Below are 21,050 nucleotides of genomic sequence, written 5' to 3' on the forward strand. Positions count from 1 at the left end.
TTTCTTTTCTAAACTATGCATTTTCAACTTTTCAGACATGATTTCTTTGGTTCTGGACATAAACTCAGTTTTGGTACATTGAAGGGCAAAACAAATCCAGTCAAAAAGACATTCTAAACAGATCTGTTTGTTGATAGGTGTTTTTGTTAAATGGGCATCGCTTATTTCGGCTGAGAGAAAGAGGCCCAAGCAATTTAACCACAAGGCCTCTAGAATCAACCATCAGAAATCAAACTCCAGAACATAAAACTCAAGTTCTCTTCTCAGTGGCTATCATACTATAATTTTCCTACACATCAATGTGTCAAATTAATATAATCAAATTACAAGATACAAACTTTCCAACGCCATAATTATAGGTGGAAGGTCTTTGGAGCTAATTTTTATTGCACATGGCTACTGACTATTGTAATAAGTCAAAATGTATATTGAAGGGAGGCAAAACTTAGGTAAGGATCCCTTTCTTCACCCCCACATGTTTTTTTTCTTTGGGGGGGAGAGGGATGGAGGGGGATTCTGTTAAAATTGTTTTAAGTATTCTTAATTCTATATTTTCTATAGCTCATCTTTGGCCACTTGATCTTTGGTTCTCACGTGTTTGTTAATGAAAGCTGCTAGTTCTTTTGACCCAGATTTTGTTGAAAGTTTGATCTGCAGAGCAAATGGATCACTGTGTCAGATGGTGCTGATAAAAATGATAGACAAATAGAAGTAAATGTTGAGCAAAATAATTACCGGGTTGTTTTTATCACCCGCTTTGTATAATAAGAGTGTTGGGTAGTCATCTACCTGGAATGATGAACAATCACAAGAGCACAAACCTTCTCAGTGTCAAATTAATGAAAACGGGTTATAGAATTCCATATGCAATTGAGTTTGCCTTTTTCTTTCCCAATGATGCTCAAACTTAAGAATCAAAATGTATACAAGAGCTTAATCTAATTTGATCAGAAAAGCAAAAAGGATGTTTACTTAATACACATCTCTCTTTTAGAAGTTTAATCTAATACTAGGCATGGAATAATATATGATCTATACATGGCAAGTTCGAGTAAAATCCATGAAGTTGATCAGTTATTGTAGTCATCCAAATTTGGCTTCAATTTCTTGACTCTTGAGCCGAGCTAATAGAGACTCAAATTTCTCCAAGGAATGGTTGGTAAAAATGGACACATAAAACATGAATACACAACATGGTAATAAACTCTCATTTGAAAGTCAAGCTCACTTCTGAAGGAAAGTGAAAGGAGTATTCAGTATTAAGGTGCAGAACACTGACAAGATTCTTTACAAAGCATACCTGAAGTTTTGGATGTTCATTAGCAGAAGCATCAATCTTTGCAAAGACTAGATTGTGTACGCCTTTAAAATGCTTAGCCAATTTCTCAACCTGCTTGCTTGTGGTCTCACAATTGATGCACCATGGTGTATAGACCTGCATTGCAACAATGAAAATAAGGGTTTTAAGATTTTAAGTTGTATACTGCAGCAAACTTCTCAATCCTTAATGTAAAATAACATATACCAGGTGACATGATTAAAAAGCTGTGAATTACTGCCATCAATCTATAGCAAGAGACACTGCTGCCATGGGTTTACAGTTTACAGGGGCAAATTGTATTTTCATTTTCCATGATGGAGCTCCAGTGGGATTCAGTTAGCTCACATGTCTCATTGGCATAGACTAATAAATCATGATTGTCAAACAAAAATGCAAAGTGCATTGAGAAAGCAAGGAAGGTACAAAAGATTGTTACCTCTAAAAGAACATTCTTGGGACTGTTCAAGACCAAGTCATCAAATGTTTTTCCAACAACAGCTAGGACACTTGCATTTTTCTGCAAATTTCAGAATAAAAAAGTTTGTTGGGAATTAATTAAATTAGAATAAATATCAGGTATTTAAATTTCATTAGCTTGATTAGAAGAAGATAATATTTATATTTAATCTTTTTGGAGGTCTACAAAATGGACAACTTCTTGCATCTACATAACACGTATGATGAATTTATACACTTTCATGTTTCTTCAACATTTACAATAAATAATGCAATTCTAGGATAACAACAGTTTAACTTGTCTACTTTCCTTACTTTCATAGTATGATTAAAGGAAGCAAAAGTATAAGAGTTGCACTAATTTTACTTTGTGCAGCTTAGTTGCTACAACATGGTGAATTCAAGTAATTAAAAAAGAGACGCAAAAGCATATATGCAGAAATTAATATAATCTATAGTTTCAAACAGAAGAGTGATGGAAAAGCAGCTGTTATTCTAAATTATATCCAACTAGCATTATCTAAAAGAAAATGAGAAAAAATATTAATTTTTGACCCTCACGTTATCTGGAATTGGCTGTGATTTGAAGTATGTTGAGATAGAACCATGCAGAAGCCCTGAACAAAACTCCTGCAAAAGCCAATTCAGAACAGCAAATTAGTATTGTGAATTGACATCTTTCAAAAGGCCTATAGAGCTGAATTGATACTTCTATGTTGCTTGGGGTTGGGTCAGACTGCAACAAGAATTTCGAGCTGCCTTTGTTATCAAATGCTGTCACCTATTAGGCATACAGACATAAATAGCGTCAATTTTTAGCTTCAGTCCAATCCAAAGGAATAGATAACTTTGCAGTTAAAAAATGGTTATTATCCAAAAACTGACCAAAGTGTTTTTTGCTTCCTCAAGCCCAAACAAGGTTAAGAAGGGCTTTGCAAGGTTTTCATCCATGATGTCTATATACATAAACATTACCTGCACCACGAAGAATAACATACAAAGTTATTTGCACCAAAATGTTCAAACTGTGAAGCAGTCAAGCTAAATACCTTTTTTGTGAACTTTCTTGCAACATCTTGAAGAGGCTCAAGAAGTGTCTTGAAATCATCAGCTTTTGCAAAGACATAAACCTGATGGACAATAAAAGGCAAATTCACAACACAATAATTTCCAAGAGAGATGGGGAAAATTCTAAACAGCTGCTAGTTATGAAGGCCAAAGTATATAACCATAAGATAACATAACTACAACAAATGTACATATCAGAAAACCAACCTGGATTGACTTCAATATTGTCATCTCATCTTTAATTAGTTTCCCAGCACATTAGTGTCAGTTGATAATTTCGTAGTTAGCCAAAATTCAAGGTAAAATATTTTTCCGGCCAGTGTGATGCATAATTTCTAAAACATTACACCCAAACCAAGTCAATTAGGGCAAATGATGTAGTAACACTATAACCGAAATGTAAACAAATTTTACTGGAGTACTTAGAAAATTTCAATCACTGAAAATTCTAAGAAATTTATATACCAATTGCCTTCTGCAACCAATAACCCTCCTCTTATAAACCAGTGCTTTTATCAAGTTTGTATCCAACTTTACAATTTTATTTGGAAAACAAAACATGAAACAGTTACATTCGGAGAGGAAAATAAAAAGGAAATTACTGAAGTAGCAAACAATTAAATGATACATAACGAGTTGAAAGCATGAAAACCTGAAGTTTGATGGGGCTGGAGTAAACTCTGACAGAATTCAGTTCAGTCAATTTAGTAACCAATGGAAACTTGTTGTAATCCAGAAACTGCAATATGCTTTCCGTCTCAAAGGTACCTTCTGTAAAACCAAACAGATACATTATTAATCTCGTCAATGATTCAGGTTGACAGGTGTAACTGTAAGGAAACAAAAATAAAATAAAATAAAGCGAAGAACAGAAAAAGTCATAGTCCCATAACTTTTACTATGTTTCACCCCTCACAATCAGTAAATAATATTTCAAACTCAAAAACTATTAGCATGCTCACCAATCCTTTACAGAAAAAAGAGGGAAAATGACAAAGTAAATTACTAGAAAACCATTCTGTGCTAACCAGGGTGCCAATTATAAGTTTTCCAGAATGCCAACTCACCGTAAACAGTGTATCTTTCTGGTTCATTTTTAACAATCCCAAGGAAAAGATTAGTAGCTTTGATGTCTGGGTAGAGAACTTTTGCAACCTCAATGCTGCTTGTTTCAACAAACTGGATTTCATTGTCAGAGGTTGCTGCCTTTATAAATGATTCATAATCAGGTCCCTGCAAGAATTTCATGGTAAGTACATTACCAAGTGCATTACAAAAACCAAGACACTAGAAGACTTATAATTTATATAATTTGTTATAAAATTAGCCATGCACCTCATAAGACTGGGAAATAGATGAAGAAATATTGAAATAAAGGATAAACAATATGTATTTGAAAGATTTATAAGCCTAGAGTTGCAGCCCCACTCGGCATTGAAGTGCGTGAGCAAAAAGAGGTTATTTGTAAATATGGTTACCATCTGAAAAGAACATATCATCTTTCAAAAAAAAAAAATGAACAGAACAAATCAAGACAAGGTTATACCTAAAACATTCAAGCAAATAATTAAAATTTCCACATTAGATGTGGCTATCACATTCTTTAAAGTTTATACCAGGTCAACTCAACTTTAACTCTTATGGGAAAGTAAGCTGAAAGCAAAAGTCTACAACTAATTGCCTCTGTTTCACTTCATTTCCATATTAAAATCATAACTTGAAAGAACATATTCCAAATGATAAAATTAAAATGAAATAATTTTTAAAAGAAAAAGTATTTGCATCTGTCTTGGGCATGATAATTGCTGGAGACAGATACCAGTTAGTTATGATATTTGTTTAATCAATCAATTCTAAAGAATGAAGTTCTCAAATATTTGAAATATGGTTACATTCAAAGTTTTAAAACTTTTAAGTACTTATCAATTACATCAGGCAATTTGAAATTAAAAAATTCTGTATATGTCGAGACATTTTTCCGTGATAACAATCAAGTTGTGTATTTGCACCACCTTAATTGTGCAACAGAATTGAAACTAGATTTTTCAGAAATCAAGTGTTTTGGAAGAACATCTAAATGACTACTTGGTAAGCTCTTGTTTTCCATATCAAAGTAGATTTTGATACAGAATAGAATGGGCTAAAAAAAAGTGATGGTAAAGAAGAACTCAGGTAATGCCTCAAGATTCAGATACATGCCCCTGAATGATGACTTATCTTGCCAAAAATAATTGCACTTAAATTCTATCAACATATTCTGAACTGTCATACTGGAATAAGTTCATATTACTCTAATTAGAATATCAATAGGTAAGACAGTGAGTTGAACAATGCCAAGGGCTGCATCAAAGAATAGTCTAGAACATGAAGACTTCATATGAAAACTTTCAACAGAGGAAAATTATTACCTTTAAAAAAATTTAGAATAAAGAACAAAATAAATCATTGAAATTCTAGAACCCAAAATCAAGTTTTTCTATCAATTGTAACCACATTTTTACATGATCCGTAAAATGACTGACGTACACATACCTCAAATTTCTCAAAAAGACCAATCACAAACATCTGATGCTTTTTAAGAAACTCTTCTGCCTCAGTCACCGTGCTTATTCTAATGACAGGCACACCGGTCTTCTTCCTTGCCCATATCACTATTTCTTCGCTGAAGCAAAAATCAACCCAACAATATAGTAAGCATAATTATCTGTAATATGAATGTTCCAATGTGAATAAGCTACTCTAAACTTATTTAAAATTCAACAAAGGAAAAGAGCAACTTACGCTGAAAATCCACCAGTATAAGCTTGAGAAGTGCCATTAACAAACAAAAGCAATGTAGGGAATCCTTTGATGTCGAGCAAAGAAGCCACCTTGGGGTACCGTTCAGCATCAAGCTTAGCCATCAAAAGGGGACTGCCCAATTCTTTCAAAGAAGTAGCAGCTTCAGCAAACTGAGGCATTAGCACAGCACTCCTAACACACCAAGGAGCATACCCCAAAACCATGACAAGTTCATTCTCATCAATGACCCTCTTCGAATTATCACTGTTAAGTTCAAGAACTATCCTTTGCGCTTTACTTAACACCTCTGCCTCTGAAAATCTATTACTAAACTCTTGTTCTTGGCCTTGTTGTTGTTGATCTTCTTGTTCATCCAGGGCTAAAAGCTGTTCAAGGTCATCGAAATCATCTTCAGCGCTGGTGGAATCAGAAGCATTGATGTTTATGGCGAAAGAGACTAGTAGAAGAAGGGTCAGAGTGAGAAGGAGGAATGTTGAAGTGGGTTTTTGGGGAAAAAGCATGGTGATTCTGTGATGGGGTTATTGAGAATTTTGCAATGGGGATGAAGAAATGCGTAGATTTGGATGAGATGAGATCTGGGTTTTTGAGGGTTTTTTCTTCTACGAAACAGGCTTTTAAAGGTTAGCGAATGTTAAGGCGGAGCAGGAGCGACTTTGAGGGTGGATTTGCTGTGTAAACAGTTTGCCAGTCAAAAATGAACCGAAATGGTTGGGAGTTCGGACACTGGTGGGCCCTTCTATCTTTTTTTTTTTAATTATTTCCCAATGATAGTATTCTTTTTCTACTTTCTGAATAAAAAATGTACTAGCAACTAGTATTAGTAGAAAAATATACAGTAAAAATAATTAAATGAATTCCATCGGTCCAAATCTGATAGTTTGATAAGATTGAATCGTTCTGTGACTCTGTGAGAAGATCAACGCTATTTGTTTATGTTATATTTATTGGCTTCTGTTCACACTTTCTTGTCGTGACTCACCTTGATGTGTTGATTATTCTTTTGGCAAACGAATGACTTATCAATTTAGACATTTTTATGCAGCAGCATGTGCCCTTTTGTGGTGGGACTGGGATTGTTGCCAGAAAGGCACTTCCAAATCCAGCCACAACTTTATCGGTTTCGTTGGTAAGCTATTTAAACCAAAATTCAATGTCCATGAATGCCTTGAAGAAATTAGATGGAGTTGTCACGTTCAATTTATCTGCTAAAACTTTTTATGTCTCAATATAATGCTCAATATTGGCCATAAGTGACAAATGTTGCTGATACAGGCTTGGCAGAAAGGATCTTTTCTCTTCTAAGAAGAGTGAAAGGAGAAACTGTTGCTACAAATTGATGCTGCTTATGACTTTATTCCAGCAGAAAAGCTTGGGAGGGAGGAATAATACAACATTCGAACACTCTATCGAGGTCCTATTCTTGCTCTGTTATGAATTGAGACCTCACCATGTACATTCCTAAGCAAATCATGCAGACAGAGCCTCTTATGTCGTCTATACATTTGTTTATTTCCATAAAAAAGCTCACAAGATAAGGAAAAAAATAAACATTTACAACCTTCCAAGTAGAGAGAGAGAGAGAGAGGCATGACAGGATCCCTCAACACAAATTTTGCAATTGAACGCAGGGGCTCAGTAACTCAGACTGCAGGAGATTTAATGCTGCATAATAAGCAAGATGCAAATCATCATAAAAAAAGGACTTTCAGTCATATGTGCAAGTCCCCTTCTTGAATTTAATAGGGTTGGTTCTTGTAGAATCCATGACCAAAGGGCAGGAAATTTGCCTCCGGTGCTTTGTCCTCACAAGCTTTCCGACCACATTTCCTCTTGAGTGGACTTCAAACTTCAGTGTCAATGGAATTTCAGCACCATTTTGGGTAAATGTTAAGCTTGATCCAGCCCCATAAAGTGGAACTTTTTTCCCTTCCAATACCACAGATACAGTTCTACGGCTCTTTCTTGGCTGATAATATTTCTTCAGCTGCAATCATATACAGATTCCAAAACATTTACACTTCATTACATGACAACCAATCACGACCTAGGGATTTCAGTGAATTATTAACAATTTCCTAAAAATGGAAATTGAATGGACAAAAATCTTACCTGACCAGTTGCTACAGGAATTTCTGAGTATATGAGATTAATGGGGTTGGAACTAACATGAATGCCAAATATTGTAGCAGGGTTATATACACTCAGCTTCAACGAGCCATTTACTGTCAGCATTTTTGTTGGGACCCCAGAGAAATCCGACCCTTCCCCAATGTAGAAGTTGTGCACTGCCAAGCTCTGCCAAGAGTCACATTCTTCTTGAGACAATGAACTCAACAGATAAAACAAGTGATGAATGTGTACGCATATGAGTATTGAGTGAAGCAAGTGCTTGATTGATATTGCTTTGGAGGTGCTTTTACAAACTTGGAAGTTGGAGCTTGGAACACACTTGGACACAGTCATGTGTGACACATGATAGACAAGCCTTGTTGACAAAAGTTTGAGTTTAATGCCTGTAGAGGTTTTGACCAAATCACAATGCTGAGCCTAATAGCCAATACCTTCAATTATTTTCAAGTGGTGATTAAGTTCAAACTTAGTATTTTCTGATACAATCACCATGACATGCCGTTTAATTTCTGAGCATATCTTATGTGCTTGACAGTACTAAAATTCTATATTCAAGAAAGGCCTCTCATTACAGTTCCAAACCATGCAAATGTTATGTGCAAAAATTTCATAGCTATGCAAGTGAGTTGGCTAAAACTAACCACTCCTAATAGTGAAACTACATATTCTCAAGACTGCTACTACTATTAGCAAAATAAACATTTGGATTAAGTGCAATAACCAATTAAAATTGGCATACCTTGACGGTGATTTCAGCTTTGTAAGGCTTGCTGGCACCCCAAATAATCAAGCAAAACACTGTAAACAAAACCACAAAAGTCAATACAGCAATCAAGGCCTGGAAACGCCTTGTAAACGCCTTATCCTCATACTCATCATAGGACCCTTCTTCCATAATCACATTACACTCAGGCCAGCCCTTATCATTCCTCTTCCTGCTCCCCTTCCTCCCCGAAGAGGACCTGAAAATCCCGGAAAACCGGCTAGCCGAAGAGTTCCTTGAATGGCGTCCAAAGGAGGATGGATGTGAAGGTGACTCCATGGGACTCGGTTGCATTGAAGATGACTTGTCTCCATCATGAGAGTCACGAGAAGGACTCTGAACATAGTATACAGGACGTTTAGGAGACCTTGAGGGTGATGATGGAGCAAGGCTCGTGATATCGGATTCAGACTTCGCCGACAACATCATATCTTTACGGATTATCTGAGAATTCTAGTGCAAGAACCAAAACATGCAGAGCACTCGGAACAGAGTAATAACTCTGTTTTCCCCTCTGGGGTAGAATTGAGTCAAGAGCTGAACTAGTGAATTGTGAACCACAAAAAAATTGGAAAACGAAAAATAGGGACCTTCTAGATTAAATGCCCGATATAGCTAAACAAGTGAAACAACAATTCAATACAGAATGAGCTATTCAGCATCTAGAAAAGGTAGAAAAAGAAAAAAGAGTCAAATTCAGTACCAAAAGAGAGTAAACGGAAGAGGATTCTAGCTGCCCAATACCAAGAAAAATCTTTTCAAGAATTTTGAGCAACAAGAAGTACTGATGATAGAACTAGTAATTGAACAAGAGCAATATCTAGAGATAATGATGAAGAAAGAGATACAATCATGAAAAGCAACAATTCTGTCCACTAACTCTCAGTTTCTCTCTTTGTCTCTGTCTTTCTCGGTTTCCATACAAACAAAGTCACAGAAGAGAGAGAAAGACAGAGCTTTTTCCTTCCTTCTGGCCCTTTTTGGTATTTAAAAAGACCAGCAAAAATATAGCACAACTCACACGTTCCACTTACAACTTTGTATAAAGATAAAGGAAGGACAGGGGTGATATCATGTAAGAGGTCTGGGACCATAGCTGGGTCCTTGCCTTGAGTGGTAGGTTCGGGAATAAGTGTCGGCAGCATATAATTTTTTTTGGTAAATTAAAATAATTTGTGGTTTTGTGCGTATAATTTGGCATTATTTTTCTTCTATTAGTTTCCTCTGACAAACTACCTAATTTAGATAAGATTCCTCACTTCATTACTGTTTTATGTTGTCGTTTCTTCTTCTAGATTAAGCCTTCGCTTTAATTTATTTATTTTTTCGGGGGTAGAGTTTCTTTGTTAATTAATTTTTTGTTTGGATTTTTTAAGTATTTTCTTGTGTTTAATTTAGCACCACGAATCCACAACATGCAGCCTTTTTTTATAAAGAATCATGAACCACTAGAACCTCTTGGGTGCCATTATGACATTATTGGGCTGTTACTTTCCTCTTTGTTTAATATTTTTGGGTAAAATGGCATTTAGCAAATACTTTTGCAAGAATTTTTCTTTTCTGATTGAGTGGAAGAAACCTGTTCAGGAATAATACTTACAAATAAATTTTAAAATATTGTAAAAATATTCAATAAATTTTTATTTTTATATTATATTTAATTAAATTTTTATATTTTTATTTCGAATCAAATAAATTTTTATAATTAATAATCAACTATCTATTATTAATCAAAATATCAATTATCATTATATATCGTTTAGTGATGCTGACGTTACATTTTTTACCTTTTACGTCAGAATTATATAGATATAAAATAATAAATGATATTTTGATTAAAAATAATTAATCAACGATTAATCATAAAAATTTATTTAATGTAAAATAAAAATATTAAAATTTAATTTAACATAAATATAAAAACAAAAATTTATTTAAAATTTCTTAAGATAGTTCAAGAGTTTTTTCATATATTATTTCTCAATGTTAAACAACATTTTGATGCCCAAAGACATCTATTCTTTTTCAAATCTTTATATTTTCCATACAAATTTAATGTTAAATAAAAGAAATTTTAAACCGTAAGACTATTATTTTCGAATCAACCCAAGAAATAAACTTATGTACTTAGCAAATATATGTGTACATAAAAGTATGTGAAATACAATTTTTACAAAGAGAATGGTTAAAGCAAACCCTTTTAAAGTTTAGGAACACCATAAACAAGCAAGAAGTCATAGCCATGATTATCATTTTAAGTGCAATATATTATATTTGATGAAGACAGGCATGAAAGTTGCCTTCACTAGAATTACAAAAAGAAGAATGGTCAAAAGATTTATCTAGTCTTTGTACTTTTCAATTTTATTTAATGTAATCTTTATATTTAAAATCGAAATAATTTAATCTTTTAATTTTGAAAAAATATGTAAATTTAGTCCCTCCCTTAACGGCATTCAATTTTGCCGTTAAAAGATGACGTCAGCACTGACATGTTACTTTTGATGATGTGGCGTTGAGATGATGACTTGGCATGCCATGCGGTATTGAGTGATAACGTGGCTATGCCACGCGACATTTTACGATGAGGTGGCAGTGTTGAGATGGCATTGACACATTGACGTGTTAGTGCCACATGGCAAATCAAAAAAATTTTAAAAAAAATTTTCTCATGTCATAGGGACTAAAGTGAATAAAAAATATAGTATAGGATTAAATTGAACAATATTGAAATGTTCAACGACTAAATTGAAAAAAAATTAAAAAAATATAAATCTTTAAGTAAATTATTGATATGCTTATTAATAAGTCAAATATTTAAGTATAAAAGATTTATATAAATATTTTCTTATTTGATTATTTGATTTCAGAATATGTAAATTAATTTATCCTTTTTACAAAAATTAAGTTTGAATTCTCCTTCTATAAAAAAAATTTTAAAAAAATTTCGTACTTGAAGTCAAATTTAGATGAATAATTTGTATTATGTTAAAATAAAATAATATAAAATGACTAAATAAATTCTTTTTTCTTCTATTTATAATAGTATAAAAATTTGAAATTTATTTAACTTAGTTTTTAACTTGAGCTAAAGTCAAATAAGTAAAATATGTTGATTTAGTTTTTTCTTTTTAAATAATGAAGAACAGAGATATGGAGTTAGCAATGATTATAAAAATAATTTTTCGTTCTGACTTGCTTAATTTGGATATGACAAACCTTATATTATAACCATATAATTTGAGCTCCACTCTTCCAATTATTTATTTATTTTTTATGTTGTTATTTTGTTTAATATTTCAAGTTATATTTTTTAAGTTGAAATTTCCTAAATTAAATATTGCATTTATGGTTGATAAAGTTAAATATAACTATAAATATTTGTATCATTTTATTTAATTAATATTTTTTTAGATCCAAATTAATAATTTAAATTTAAATTTAAATTTAGTAGAATTTGATTGTGGTATTTGAATTTAATTAAAATCATTTTATAAGAAATTTTGAGTAAATTTAAATAAAAGGTAAATTGGGTAAAAGTTAAATAGTTTAAAAAAAATGTATGTTTGTAAATTGTGAAAGTTGCAACTAAATGAACATATTCTGTTAATTTGAGTAAATTTATATAAATGGTAAATTGGGTAAAAGTTGAATAATTTCAAAAGAATGTGTATTTGTAAATTGTGAAAGTTGTAACTAAATCAACATATTTAGTCATTTTATATTATTTTATTTTAATTTAATGCAAATTATTTATTTAAATTTGACTTTAGGTATAAAATTTTTTCAAATTTTTTTTATAGAAGGAAAATTCAACCTTAATTTTTGTAAAAAAGATAAATTAATTTACAAATTATAGAATCAAATAATCAAATAAGAAAATATATATATATATTTTTTAATACCATAAATTTTTTACACTTAAATATTTAGCTTATTAATAACTATATCAATAATCTACTTAAATATTTATATTTTTTAAATATATTTTTTCAATTTAGTCCTTAAATATCTCAATTTTGTTCAAATTAATCCTTATACTATTTGTTTTTGTTCACTTTATTTCCTATAACGTGGTAGAATTTTTTTTTTGAAAACTTTTTTGATTTGCCATGTGGCATTGACATGTAAGCGTGTCAGTGCCACATTAGCACTACCACATCATTGTATAATGCCATGTGGCATTGCCACATAATCATTCAGTGCCACGTTGCATGCCACATCATCAACTCAATGTCACGTCATCAAAAAGTGATGCATCAACGATGGCGTTATCGCTGACATCATCGATGATGTCATCTTTTTAATGACAAAATTAGATGTCGTTAAAAGGAATGACTAAATTAACGTAATTCTCAAAATCATATGACTAAATTGCTTCAATTTTGAGTATATGGACTAAATTGAATAAAATAAAGAGTACAAGGATTGGATAGATCTTTTGACCAAAATTTAATCAAAATTACACAAAAGTCAATTAATTTTCGAAATAGACACTCTGTGCTAAAAAAATATTTTGCGCTAGACATGTAGGTCCAACCGTTACTCAATCGTTAGTAATTTTGTCAATTTGCTGACGTGGTAAAGATAAAAGATAATTTTACTCTTGATAAACTTTTATAATTACTATTATATAATTTTATTATTTTTTATTAATTATAAAAAAGCTCCCATTTGGGAAATATTAGAGCTCCCCTGGGGAGCCCGATGCTCCCTTAGGGAGCCTTGATAGGGCCCAAGGGGAGCACCGATGCTCCCTTCCCCCTCCGACTGGTGCTCTCTTTTCTTGGTAAGTTGGGGAGCACCAATCGGTGTGCCCATTTTTTTTTATAAAAATATAATAATAATTTTTTAAATTAATAAAAAAAATATTTTAGTATTTTCATACTTTCTATTAACAGTGTTTGCACTTTTGAAGTATAATGGTTATTTTAAAAATTGATAAACTTCCGTATAATTTGATCAAAATTTAAGAATGTCTAGCTATTTTACCCTAATTATCATTATAATTCTTTTTGTTTTAAGTTGAATATTTACTACCAACTTTGCAGATAAAACCAAAGAAAGTTGTGTCTGCTTGTGTAAAACTATAAATTTTCCCAACCCTGTATCTTCAAAGGTTTTTGCTTTATTATTGGAGGACTTTGCTTTTATTTACTTTATTTGCAATTAACACTCAGTGGTTCCGCTGTAGCACAATTGGTTAAATTTCAAGTTTCTGAAATTCCAGGTTCGAATCCTGGCAGCGGAAAATTTTTTGCAGATTTGTTTTATTTGAGCAAGAGAGATAGGGTACAGAACAGCCCAACAGTAGGCGTTACTTGTCGATTCTTTGTTTATGACCAGTCCAAGACTGTTTCCTTCATTATTAATGCCAGTCAAGATGAATCTCAAACGCAGTGGGTGGAAGGGGATGGAAACATGCAGTTCGTAGGGAACTCTTTAACTGACTGAATACAAAAGTTGGGTGAGAGATCTGCAAGAGGCTGCGAGCTTTACATGAAACTTGTAAGCACAGCCATGGAATTTAGGTGGCTATATTCAAGCTTATAATACTTCTGAAATTAACACATTTGCTTATCATAAACAAGTCCACTGTAGCACATTGGTTAAATGCTGTTCCGTTCGAGTTTCCAGGTTCAAATCCTCCTAAGTATTAGATGTTAAAGAGAATTTGATAAAAACGTACATGGATGTATAAAAACAATTACAAATCTTCGGCAGGATATTCATTGGTCGCAGGAACGGCTAAATTCCAATAATGCTTGTAGAATCTAGTTGAGAAGTTTCTTAAGGCCCATTCCGTCAAGAGCATTGACTGCACTTGTACAAAAACAAATGCAATGATCCATATTTCTAAGTACAAGCAAATTAACAGAGAATGTTCCTCCAGCACAACATTTCTACCATCAACCTAAGGGCAGCTCTAGCAAACCGTGGGCTGCTCCAAATGCACGGGAAAGGAAAATACAAAACTGAAACATGCATTGCCTTCTGTTTTCTCATAAAAAAATACTCCCACGTTTGCATGTTCAATCTTGTAAGATCAAGAATTATACAATTTCCAACAGACTATATCGTGGCATCACTAGTAAAATGCAGTTTAATAAATACATAGTTGCCAATGTGCAAAGGCTATTTTATACAAGAAATTCAAACATTTTCAATGTCATTCTTCATGAGTCAAGTTCAAGCATAACTTTGAATCTATTTAGCAAAATTTTGAACTGGAAATCGAATTATCTTGCATCCTGCTCAACAATGTGGGAATGTTTATAAACACAAATTTCTCACCCTTATACCAGCATGACCCAACACAGGGTCATGACCCAAAGGTATTACCTTGCACAACATCTCCAACAAACAAGAAGCCTTTCACGCTATTCCTACTCACCTTGAAAAGAGATATCCAACAAAACTTTCTTATTTCAAATATTCAAACTTGACTTTGCACAATTTCTTGCCCTACTAAGGAAAAGATAGCTCATGCCATGAATGTTTGTTTATTTTTATGTTGGTTAATTTGGCCACTAGGTTAACTTATTTCCAGCCACAGCTTGCTCACCAGTCCTTTCTTATAAATTCATTTTACTAAGACTGCACACTAGTTATAAAAATTCAAGGAACAAAACCAAGGCTACACTAATGGGCTACTGCAGTGCTCTACAGCACAAATGATACTTGGGTGAGGGCAGGAAAATGCAAATTTCCACTGCATCAAATGGTCAGTTCAACAACACTACCTATTAACTTACACGATAACTACACAAAAATAAACTAAAAAAATTTCAACTATACTCGGAAATGCAGAATTTTACACAACATCATACTACAATGAGGCCTTTTTGGAGCATTACTATCTTTATCACCATTACAAGTTACATAAATTACAGCAGTGCAGAACCACAACCCAGGTTAAATTCCTTCATATTAGCGCCAACAACATACACCTATCCTAAAACATACTTACTCGTCACAAAGTGATGCCATTAGGTCACGTGGCGATGCCCAAATTGGAAGATCAAAATAAGATAGCTTCAATTGCTCCTCCTGTGCATTACACATTGCTTCTGCTATGTCACACAAATTCGAAACATCACGAATTGTCATATCTTGAGCTTCTACCTGCATTTCAGACGTTAAAAGTAAACATAAAATTAGGAATAGAAGCCAGCAGTGCAGTGATATACATTTCTTTAGTTAACTTTGTTATATTAAATAAATTTAGAAATATTTATTAACAAAAGAAAAAGGTAACCAAATTAATTTTAGTAAATCATTCACATATAAATTCCCAAGAGCAATCATTTTTAAACAATAAATTTAAAATTAACAAGAATGATTCCATAATTTACCTGCAAAAGAAGCTCATCAACCAAAGAGCCGGAAGCGTTCTCCTTCTTATCCTTATCTTTCTTCTCCGACCCTGAAGACGACGCCGTCCTCTGCTTCTCTTCTGTCTCCCTCAATTTCCTTCTTTCTTGCTGTTGAACTTGAAACTCTAAAGCCTTCTCTTGCATTGCCTTCAAAGTGTTCGACAAAATCTCCCACTCCTTGATCTCTTTCTTGTACTTCTCCCTTACTCTGAGAAGATTTTTCCTCTTCCACTCTCTCCTTCGTTTCTCTTCTTCCTCGGGATCCGCCGGCAACGGCGCTGGTTCGGTGAGAAAGCGGGGGCGTTTCTTGCGTTTGTAGATGAAACCGTCGTCGTTGTATAGCTCCCACTCGTCCGAGGCGGTGGCGGTGGCCGTTTGAGAGGAAGAGGGTGGGTCCATTTTGGGAGGGTTTGGGAAATTTGAACGAAGGTTATTTGGAGGTTAAAAATGGATCTTTCGATCGATCCAGAGAGAGAGAGAGACAAATAGAGCGCGTATTCTGTACGCTTCTGCGGAGTTGAGCATTTGTTGTTTTGGGCGTTTGTGTTGGGCTGAATTGAAGGACCTAGCATCAGCATTTAGGCCTTAAGCTTATAAAATTAGAAATGAAGAGCTTTTTTTATGTCTTTTTACTAGGATTTTTGCCTGCACCTTGTGTTGGGGCAAAATAAAAAAATTTAAAAAAAATAAAAATAATACATTTATATTAAGAAAATATGTGAGAATGATATTTGGTTAATTTTTAATTTTAAATAATATATATATATATATATATATATATTAACAAATCAAATGCCTCGTCAAATTTGATATGATATCGTAGCTTGGGATATTTTTTATTTCTTTGAAAATTAAGTATTTATTATTGCCAATAACCATAAAATAAAACATAGTTTAGTGGATTATTAGGTCCATAAGAACATAGTTTAGTAGCTTGGGACATTAATCACATTACCATAAACATAGTACATTTATCTTATAAATAAACATGTAAACATACATTACCTCATTATTAAAATAAAATAATTACATTTCTTTAGAAGAAAATAAAAAAAATTTAAATCAATTTTAATATTTGACACATACAATTATAATTAAATGCCATTAATTATAAATTTAGACTCTTTATCATCATGGAATTAATAGTTAAGTAATACAATTTTGATTATACAATTCATATACATTTTATGAATTAAATTAATAATAAATATTTGAAGTATATTATCTAATCAAATATCTACTTTATTTAATTTAAGTGCATATTCTATATATTTAGTAATAATTAAACGTCATCCAATTAATTAGGCCCTTAGCCATTAAAAAGAGCTTAATTCTAGTACTAAATCTTCAATTGAATATTTACTAGTAATTCTTTAAATTTTTGTTGATTTTGGAGTTGGTTTTTTTTTTTTGGAGGAAAGAAAGAAATTTGAAGTTACTTGTGCAAAATCATGAACTTCCTTGCAGTAGAAAACCTTTTTTGTGCGAGACTATCTCACCACATTGGTTAGAAAATGGTCAAAAGACTTATCTAATCTCTATATTCTCCAAATTTGTCTAATTTAGTCTTTGTATTCAAAATTAAAGTAATTTAGTCTCTTAATTTTAAAATTGTTTCAATTTAGTCTTTTTTCCTAATGGCATCTAATTTTGCCATTAAAAGAGATGAGGTCAATGTTGACGTGGCACATTTTGATGATGTGGCATGTCACGTGGCACGACGTGATAACGTGAGAATACCACGTGGCACTAAATATAATGACGTGGCATTGACATGTTGACATGTTAGTGCCACGTGGTAGATAAAAAAAATTTTCTATCATGTCATAGGGATAAAATTGAACAAAATTGAGATGTTGAGGGACTAAATTGAAAAAAATATTGAAAAATATAAATTTTTAAGTAGATTATTGATATGCTTATTAATAAGTTAAATATTTAAGTGTAAAAGATTTTTAGTGTTAAAAATATATATATATATATATAAATATTTTATTACTTGATTATTTGATTCTAGAATATATACATTAATTTATCTTTTTTACAAAAATTAAGTTTGAATTCTCTTTTTATAAAAAAAATTTTATACCTAAAGTCAAATTTAGATGAATAACTTGTATTACGTTAAAATAAAATAATATAAAAGGACTAAATAAATTCTTTTTTTTCTATTTATAATAGCATAAAATTTTAAAATTTATCTAACTTAGTTTTTAACTTGAGCTGAACTCAAATTAGCAAAATATGTTGATTTAGTTACAACTTTCACAATTTACAAATACTCATTCTTTTGAAATTATTCAACTCTTACCCAATTTACCTTTTATTTAAATATGCTCAAAGTTTCTTATAAAATGATTTTATTTAAGTTCAAATATCACAATCAAATTCTGTTAAATTTAAATTTAAATTATTAATTTGGATCTACAAAAAATTTATTAATAAAATAAAATACTACAAATATTTACAGTTATATTTAATTTTATCAACCATAAATGCAGTTTTTAATTAAGAAAATTTTAACTTAAAAAATATAACTTGAAATATTAAACAAAATAAAAATATTAAAAATAAGTAAAAAATTAAAAGAGTAGAGTTTAGATTCTATGGTTGTAATAAGAAGTTTGTCATGTCCAAATTAAGCAAATCAGAATGAGGAATTATTTTTATAATCATTGCTAACTCCATATCTCCATTCTTCAGTTTTTTAAAGGAAAAAACTAAATTAATCTATTTTGCTAATTTGAGTTCAACTCAAGTTAAAAACTAAGTCAAATAAATTTTAAATTTTTATACTATTATAAATAGAAGAAAAAAGAATTTATTTAGTCTTTTTATATTATTTTTATTTTAACGTAATACAAGTTATTTATCTAAATTTGATTTTCAGTATGAATTTTTTTTTAAATTTTCTTTATAGAATGAGAATTCAAACTTAATTTTTGTAAAAAAGATAAATTGATGTACATATTTTAGAATCAAATAATGAAGTAAGAAAATATTTATATATATTTTTTAACACTATAAATCTTTTACACTTAAATATCTTGCTTATTAATAAGTATATCAATAATTTACTTAAAAATTTGTATTTTTTAAATATTTTTTTCAATTTAATCCCTCAACATCTCAATTTGGTTCAATTTAATCCTCATACTATATATTTTTGTTCAATTTAATCCCTATGATGTGGCAAAAATTTTTTTGACTTGTCATGTGGCAGCATGTCAGTGCCATGTCATTATATTAGTGCCACGTGGTATTCTCACGCAATCACGTGGACGACCACGTGGCATGCCACGTCATTCAAATGTGCTAATCAGTGTTGACGTCATTCATTTTAACGGCAAAATTGGATTTGTGTTAAGGAGAGGGATTAAATTGAAGCAATTTTCAAAATTAAAAGATTAAATTACTTTGATTTTGAGTACATGGATTAAAGTGGACAAAATAAGATAGTACAAGGATTGGATAGGTCTTTTGACCATTAAAAAATTCAAAGCTCAGGTCAATAGGAGGGAAAGTATGTCACAAGTTGGTGAGAAAATCTGCACATACATTAGTTTCTTGCTTCAACTTCAGCTCTCTCATAGATTTAACCAACCTTGCAATTGCAAACACAAATAAGGTGATCTAATTCTCTCACACCCTTTTTGATCAGGTTTATAAACAAGTTTCGTAGCTCCACCTACATATGAAACCTCACTAAGTGATGATATATAATTCTGTTATCAAGGTATATAGATATATAATCATGTTGCTTTTATATTAAATAGGAAGAAGACCCGCTCATTGCCACGGGTTGTTGAATTTATAAAAAAATTTTAAATAATAAAAGGAGAATGGTAAAATTGATTTGAAGGAATATTTTAGTATGTATAAATAGTAAAATACTATTGATAAATGGAAATAATTAGATAAAAAGAGCAATAGAAATACTGTTTGAAAGAATTAAAAAAATAATATTTACAAATGGAAATACCAAAAGCAGTATATAATTGCAGTTCCCTCAGACATTGCAACCATGCAAAAGCATATCATTGTGGGTGTGCAATGTATATCACTTATCAAACAAGCAGTTCAGTCATAATAGTCTATACAATAGATGAGAAAGAATAGAGAAATCTGTAGATTCATCCACAACCCTAGTAATGCAGAAAGACAAGTAATTACGAACCTGTATCAGATTACTAGTAACAGATCTGGAAAGTGATTAAATAAACAATAATATTCAATAGATGTTCAATACAAAGCAAGATGTAATTGTTTATACATATGAACATTATATATGTATTTGAACGTTTTACAAGACCATTCATCAGTAGCATGTACTTAAGATAGAGGTGTAAAAACCTGCTCCATATTGTTAGCCATATGTTAAGGCAAGGGTAGTTCGAACAAACTGTTGAAATTGTTTATACAATTTGGTACCAAAAAGTAACTGTTCAAAAGATCACAACAATATGGTAGTTAGTTGTCTTGTACAAAATGTGGTTGATATTCCATTGTGTTTTCATTTTTACCATAAACATGATCATGGAATGGAACTATAAAAAACATGCTTCGACTATGGTAAAAATTGCATGGTCCCTTTTTAATAAATCCTTTTCGTAGTCACTGTGGTTGTTGCAGCTCCCTTGTATCTGTTGTTGACATAACATAATGAGCTGTGTTTAGTTTGTTGCTTGTTATTGTACTCCAATTTAATAAAAGGTAAATTGATTAATATAATTTACCCACTCGATTTTGATCTTTTTTCTTGGCAATTTCTCTAGAAACAATTCGTTGGTCACTTGTGCATTCGTTGGTGATGGTAGCACTTCCATCTGGGACTATTTAATTGTGAGTAATGGGGTTTCAGAAGATGTAAGTTCTTCGGTTGTTGAAGTTGTTGCCTCTTTTAGTTTGGACCTTTCAGGGAAGGCTTGTTTGACACTATTACAGTCAAATATCTTGAAGATTGTCAATCCATGATCAATAGCTTTTCAAGTGCACATCTACAAAAGCAACAGACTAACTTGGTAATAACTAAACTTCAAAAGCAAATTATCATAAAATAACTTAAATTAAATGAACCCAACATGATTTACCAAAATAAAGTAAACAACTAAAAACACCTAATTCTTAACTTAAA

The 21,050-nt window shown here is 31.7% G+C and overlaps 3 protein-coding genes and 2 non-coding genes across 5 annotated transcripts; 1 reads left to right on the top strand and 4 right to left on the bottom strand.

Annotated features, from left to right (window-relative positions):
* Window positions 1-244: 244 nt before the first annotated feature.
* Window positions 245-6,321, bottom strand: PDIL1-6 (PDI-like 1-6). Its single transcript, XM_007024115.3, has 12 exons — window positions 5,627-6,321; window positions 5,378-5,507; window positions 3,913-4,078; window positions 3,498-3,616; window positions 2,827-2,907; window positions 2,663-2,752; window positions 2,487-2,558; window positions 2,339-2,407; window positions 1,758-1,838; window positions 1,301-1,435; window positions 736-789; window positions 245-651 (listed from the first exon to the last, which is right to left on the bottom strand). Exons 1-12 carry the CDS (start codon window positions 6,145-6,147, stop codon window positions 556-558), a joined length of 1,614 nt encoding a protein of 537 aa, XP_007024177.3. The 5' UTR covers window positions 6,148-6,321; the 3' UTR covers window positions 245-555.
* Window positions 6,322-6,970: 649 nt separating this feature from the next.
* LOC18595939 (uncharacterized) lies at window positions 6,971-9,575 on the bottom strand. The gene is made up of 3 exons (XM_007024117.3): window positions 8,517-9,575; window positions 7,757-7,942; window positions 6,971-7,631 (listed from the first exon to the last, which is right to left on the bottom strand). Exons 1-3 carry the CDS (start codon window positions 8,967-8,969, stop codon window positions 7,353-7,355), a joined length of 918 nt encoding a protein of 305 aa, XP_007024179.1. The 5' UTR covers window positions 8,970-9,575; the 3' UTR covers window positions 6,971-7,352.
* A 2,121-nt stretch (window positions 9,576-11,696) lies between these two features.
* LOC148762178 (small nucleolar RNA snoR8a) lies at window positions 11,697-11,789 on the top strand. Its single transcript, XR_016027260.1, has one exon. It is a non-coding gene; the product is annotated as a small nucleolar RNA snoR8a (small nucleolar RNA).
* A 3,514-nt stretch (window positions 11,790-15,303) lies between these two features.
* On the bottom strand, window positions 15,304-16,467 carry LOC18595941 (cryptic loci regulator). Its single transcript, XM_007024119.3, has 2 exons — window positions 15,896-16,467; window positions 15,304-15,665 (listed from the first exon to the last, which is right to left on the bottom strand). Exons 1-2 carry the CDS (start codon window positions 16,313-16,315, stop codon window positions 15,507-15,509), a joined length of 579 nt encoding a protein of 192 aa, XP_007024181.1. The 5' UTR covers window positions 16,316-16,467; the 3' UTR covers window positions 15,304-15,506.
* A 2,041-nt stretch (window positions 16,468-18,508) lies between these two features.
* LOC148762179 (small nucleolar RNA snoR8a) lies at window positions 18,509-18,602 on the bottom strand. Its single transcript, XR_016027258.1, has one exon. It is a non-coding gene; the product is annotated as a small nucleolar RNA snoR8a (small nucleolar RNA).
* Between the last annotated feature and the right edge of the window lie 2,448 nt (window positions 18,603-21,050).

Source organism: Theobroma cacao, chromosome 6 (genome assembly GCF_053813885.1).
Source record: "Theobroma cacao isolate CCN51 chromosome 6, ASM5381388v1, whole genome shotgun sequence".
NCBI lineage: Eukaryota > Viridiplantae > Streptophyta > Magnoliopsida > Malvales > Malvaceae > Theobroma > Theobroma cacao.

Excerpts from the sequence above, each read along its gene's own strand:
- PDIL1-6 (XM_007024115.3), bottom strand. The coding sequence starts at position 6,147 with ATGCTTTTTCCCCAAAAACCCACTTCAACATTCCTCCTTCTCACTCTG. Across the intron at positions 2,408-2,486 it reads CAACCCCAAGCAACATAGAA|GAGTTTTGTTCAGGGCTTCT; the intron begins GTATCAATTCAG and ends TGGCTTTTGCAG. Across the intron at positions 1,436-1,757 it reads CCAAGAATGTTCTTTTAGAG|GTCTATACACCATGGTGCAT; the intron begins GTAACAATCTTT and ends GTTGCAATGCAG.
- LOC18595939 (XM_007024117.3), bottom strand. The coding sequence starts at position 8,969 with ATGATGTTGTCGGCGAAGTCTGAATCCGATATCACGAGCCTTGCTCCA. Across the intron at positions 7,943-8,516 it reads AAGCTGAAATCACCGTCAAG|AGCTTGGCAGTGCACAACTT; the intron begins GTATGCCAATTT and ends GACTCTTGGCAG. Across the intron at positions 7,632-7,756 it reads TTCCTGTAGCAACTGGTCAG|CTGAAGAAATATTATCAGCC; the intron begins GTAAGATTTTTG and ends ATATGATTGCAG.
- LOC18595941 (XM_007024119.3), bottom strand. The coding sequence starts at position 16,315 with ATGGACCCACCCTCTTCCTCTCAAACGGCCACCGCCACCGCCTCGGAC. Across the intron at positions 15,666-15,895 it reads TTGATGAGCTTCTTTTGCAG|GTAGAAGCTCAAGATATGAC; the intron begins GTAAATTATGGA and ends TCTGAAATGCAG.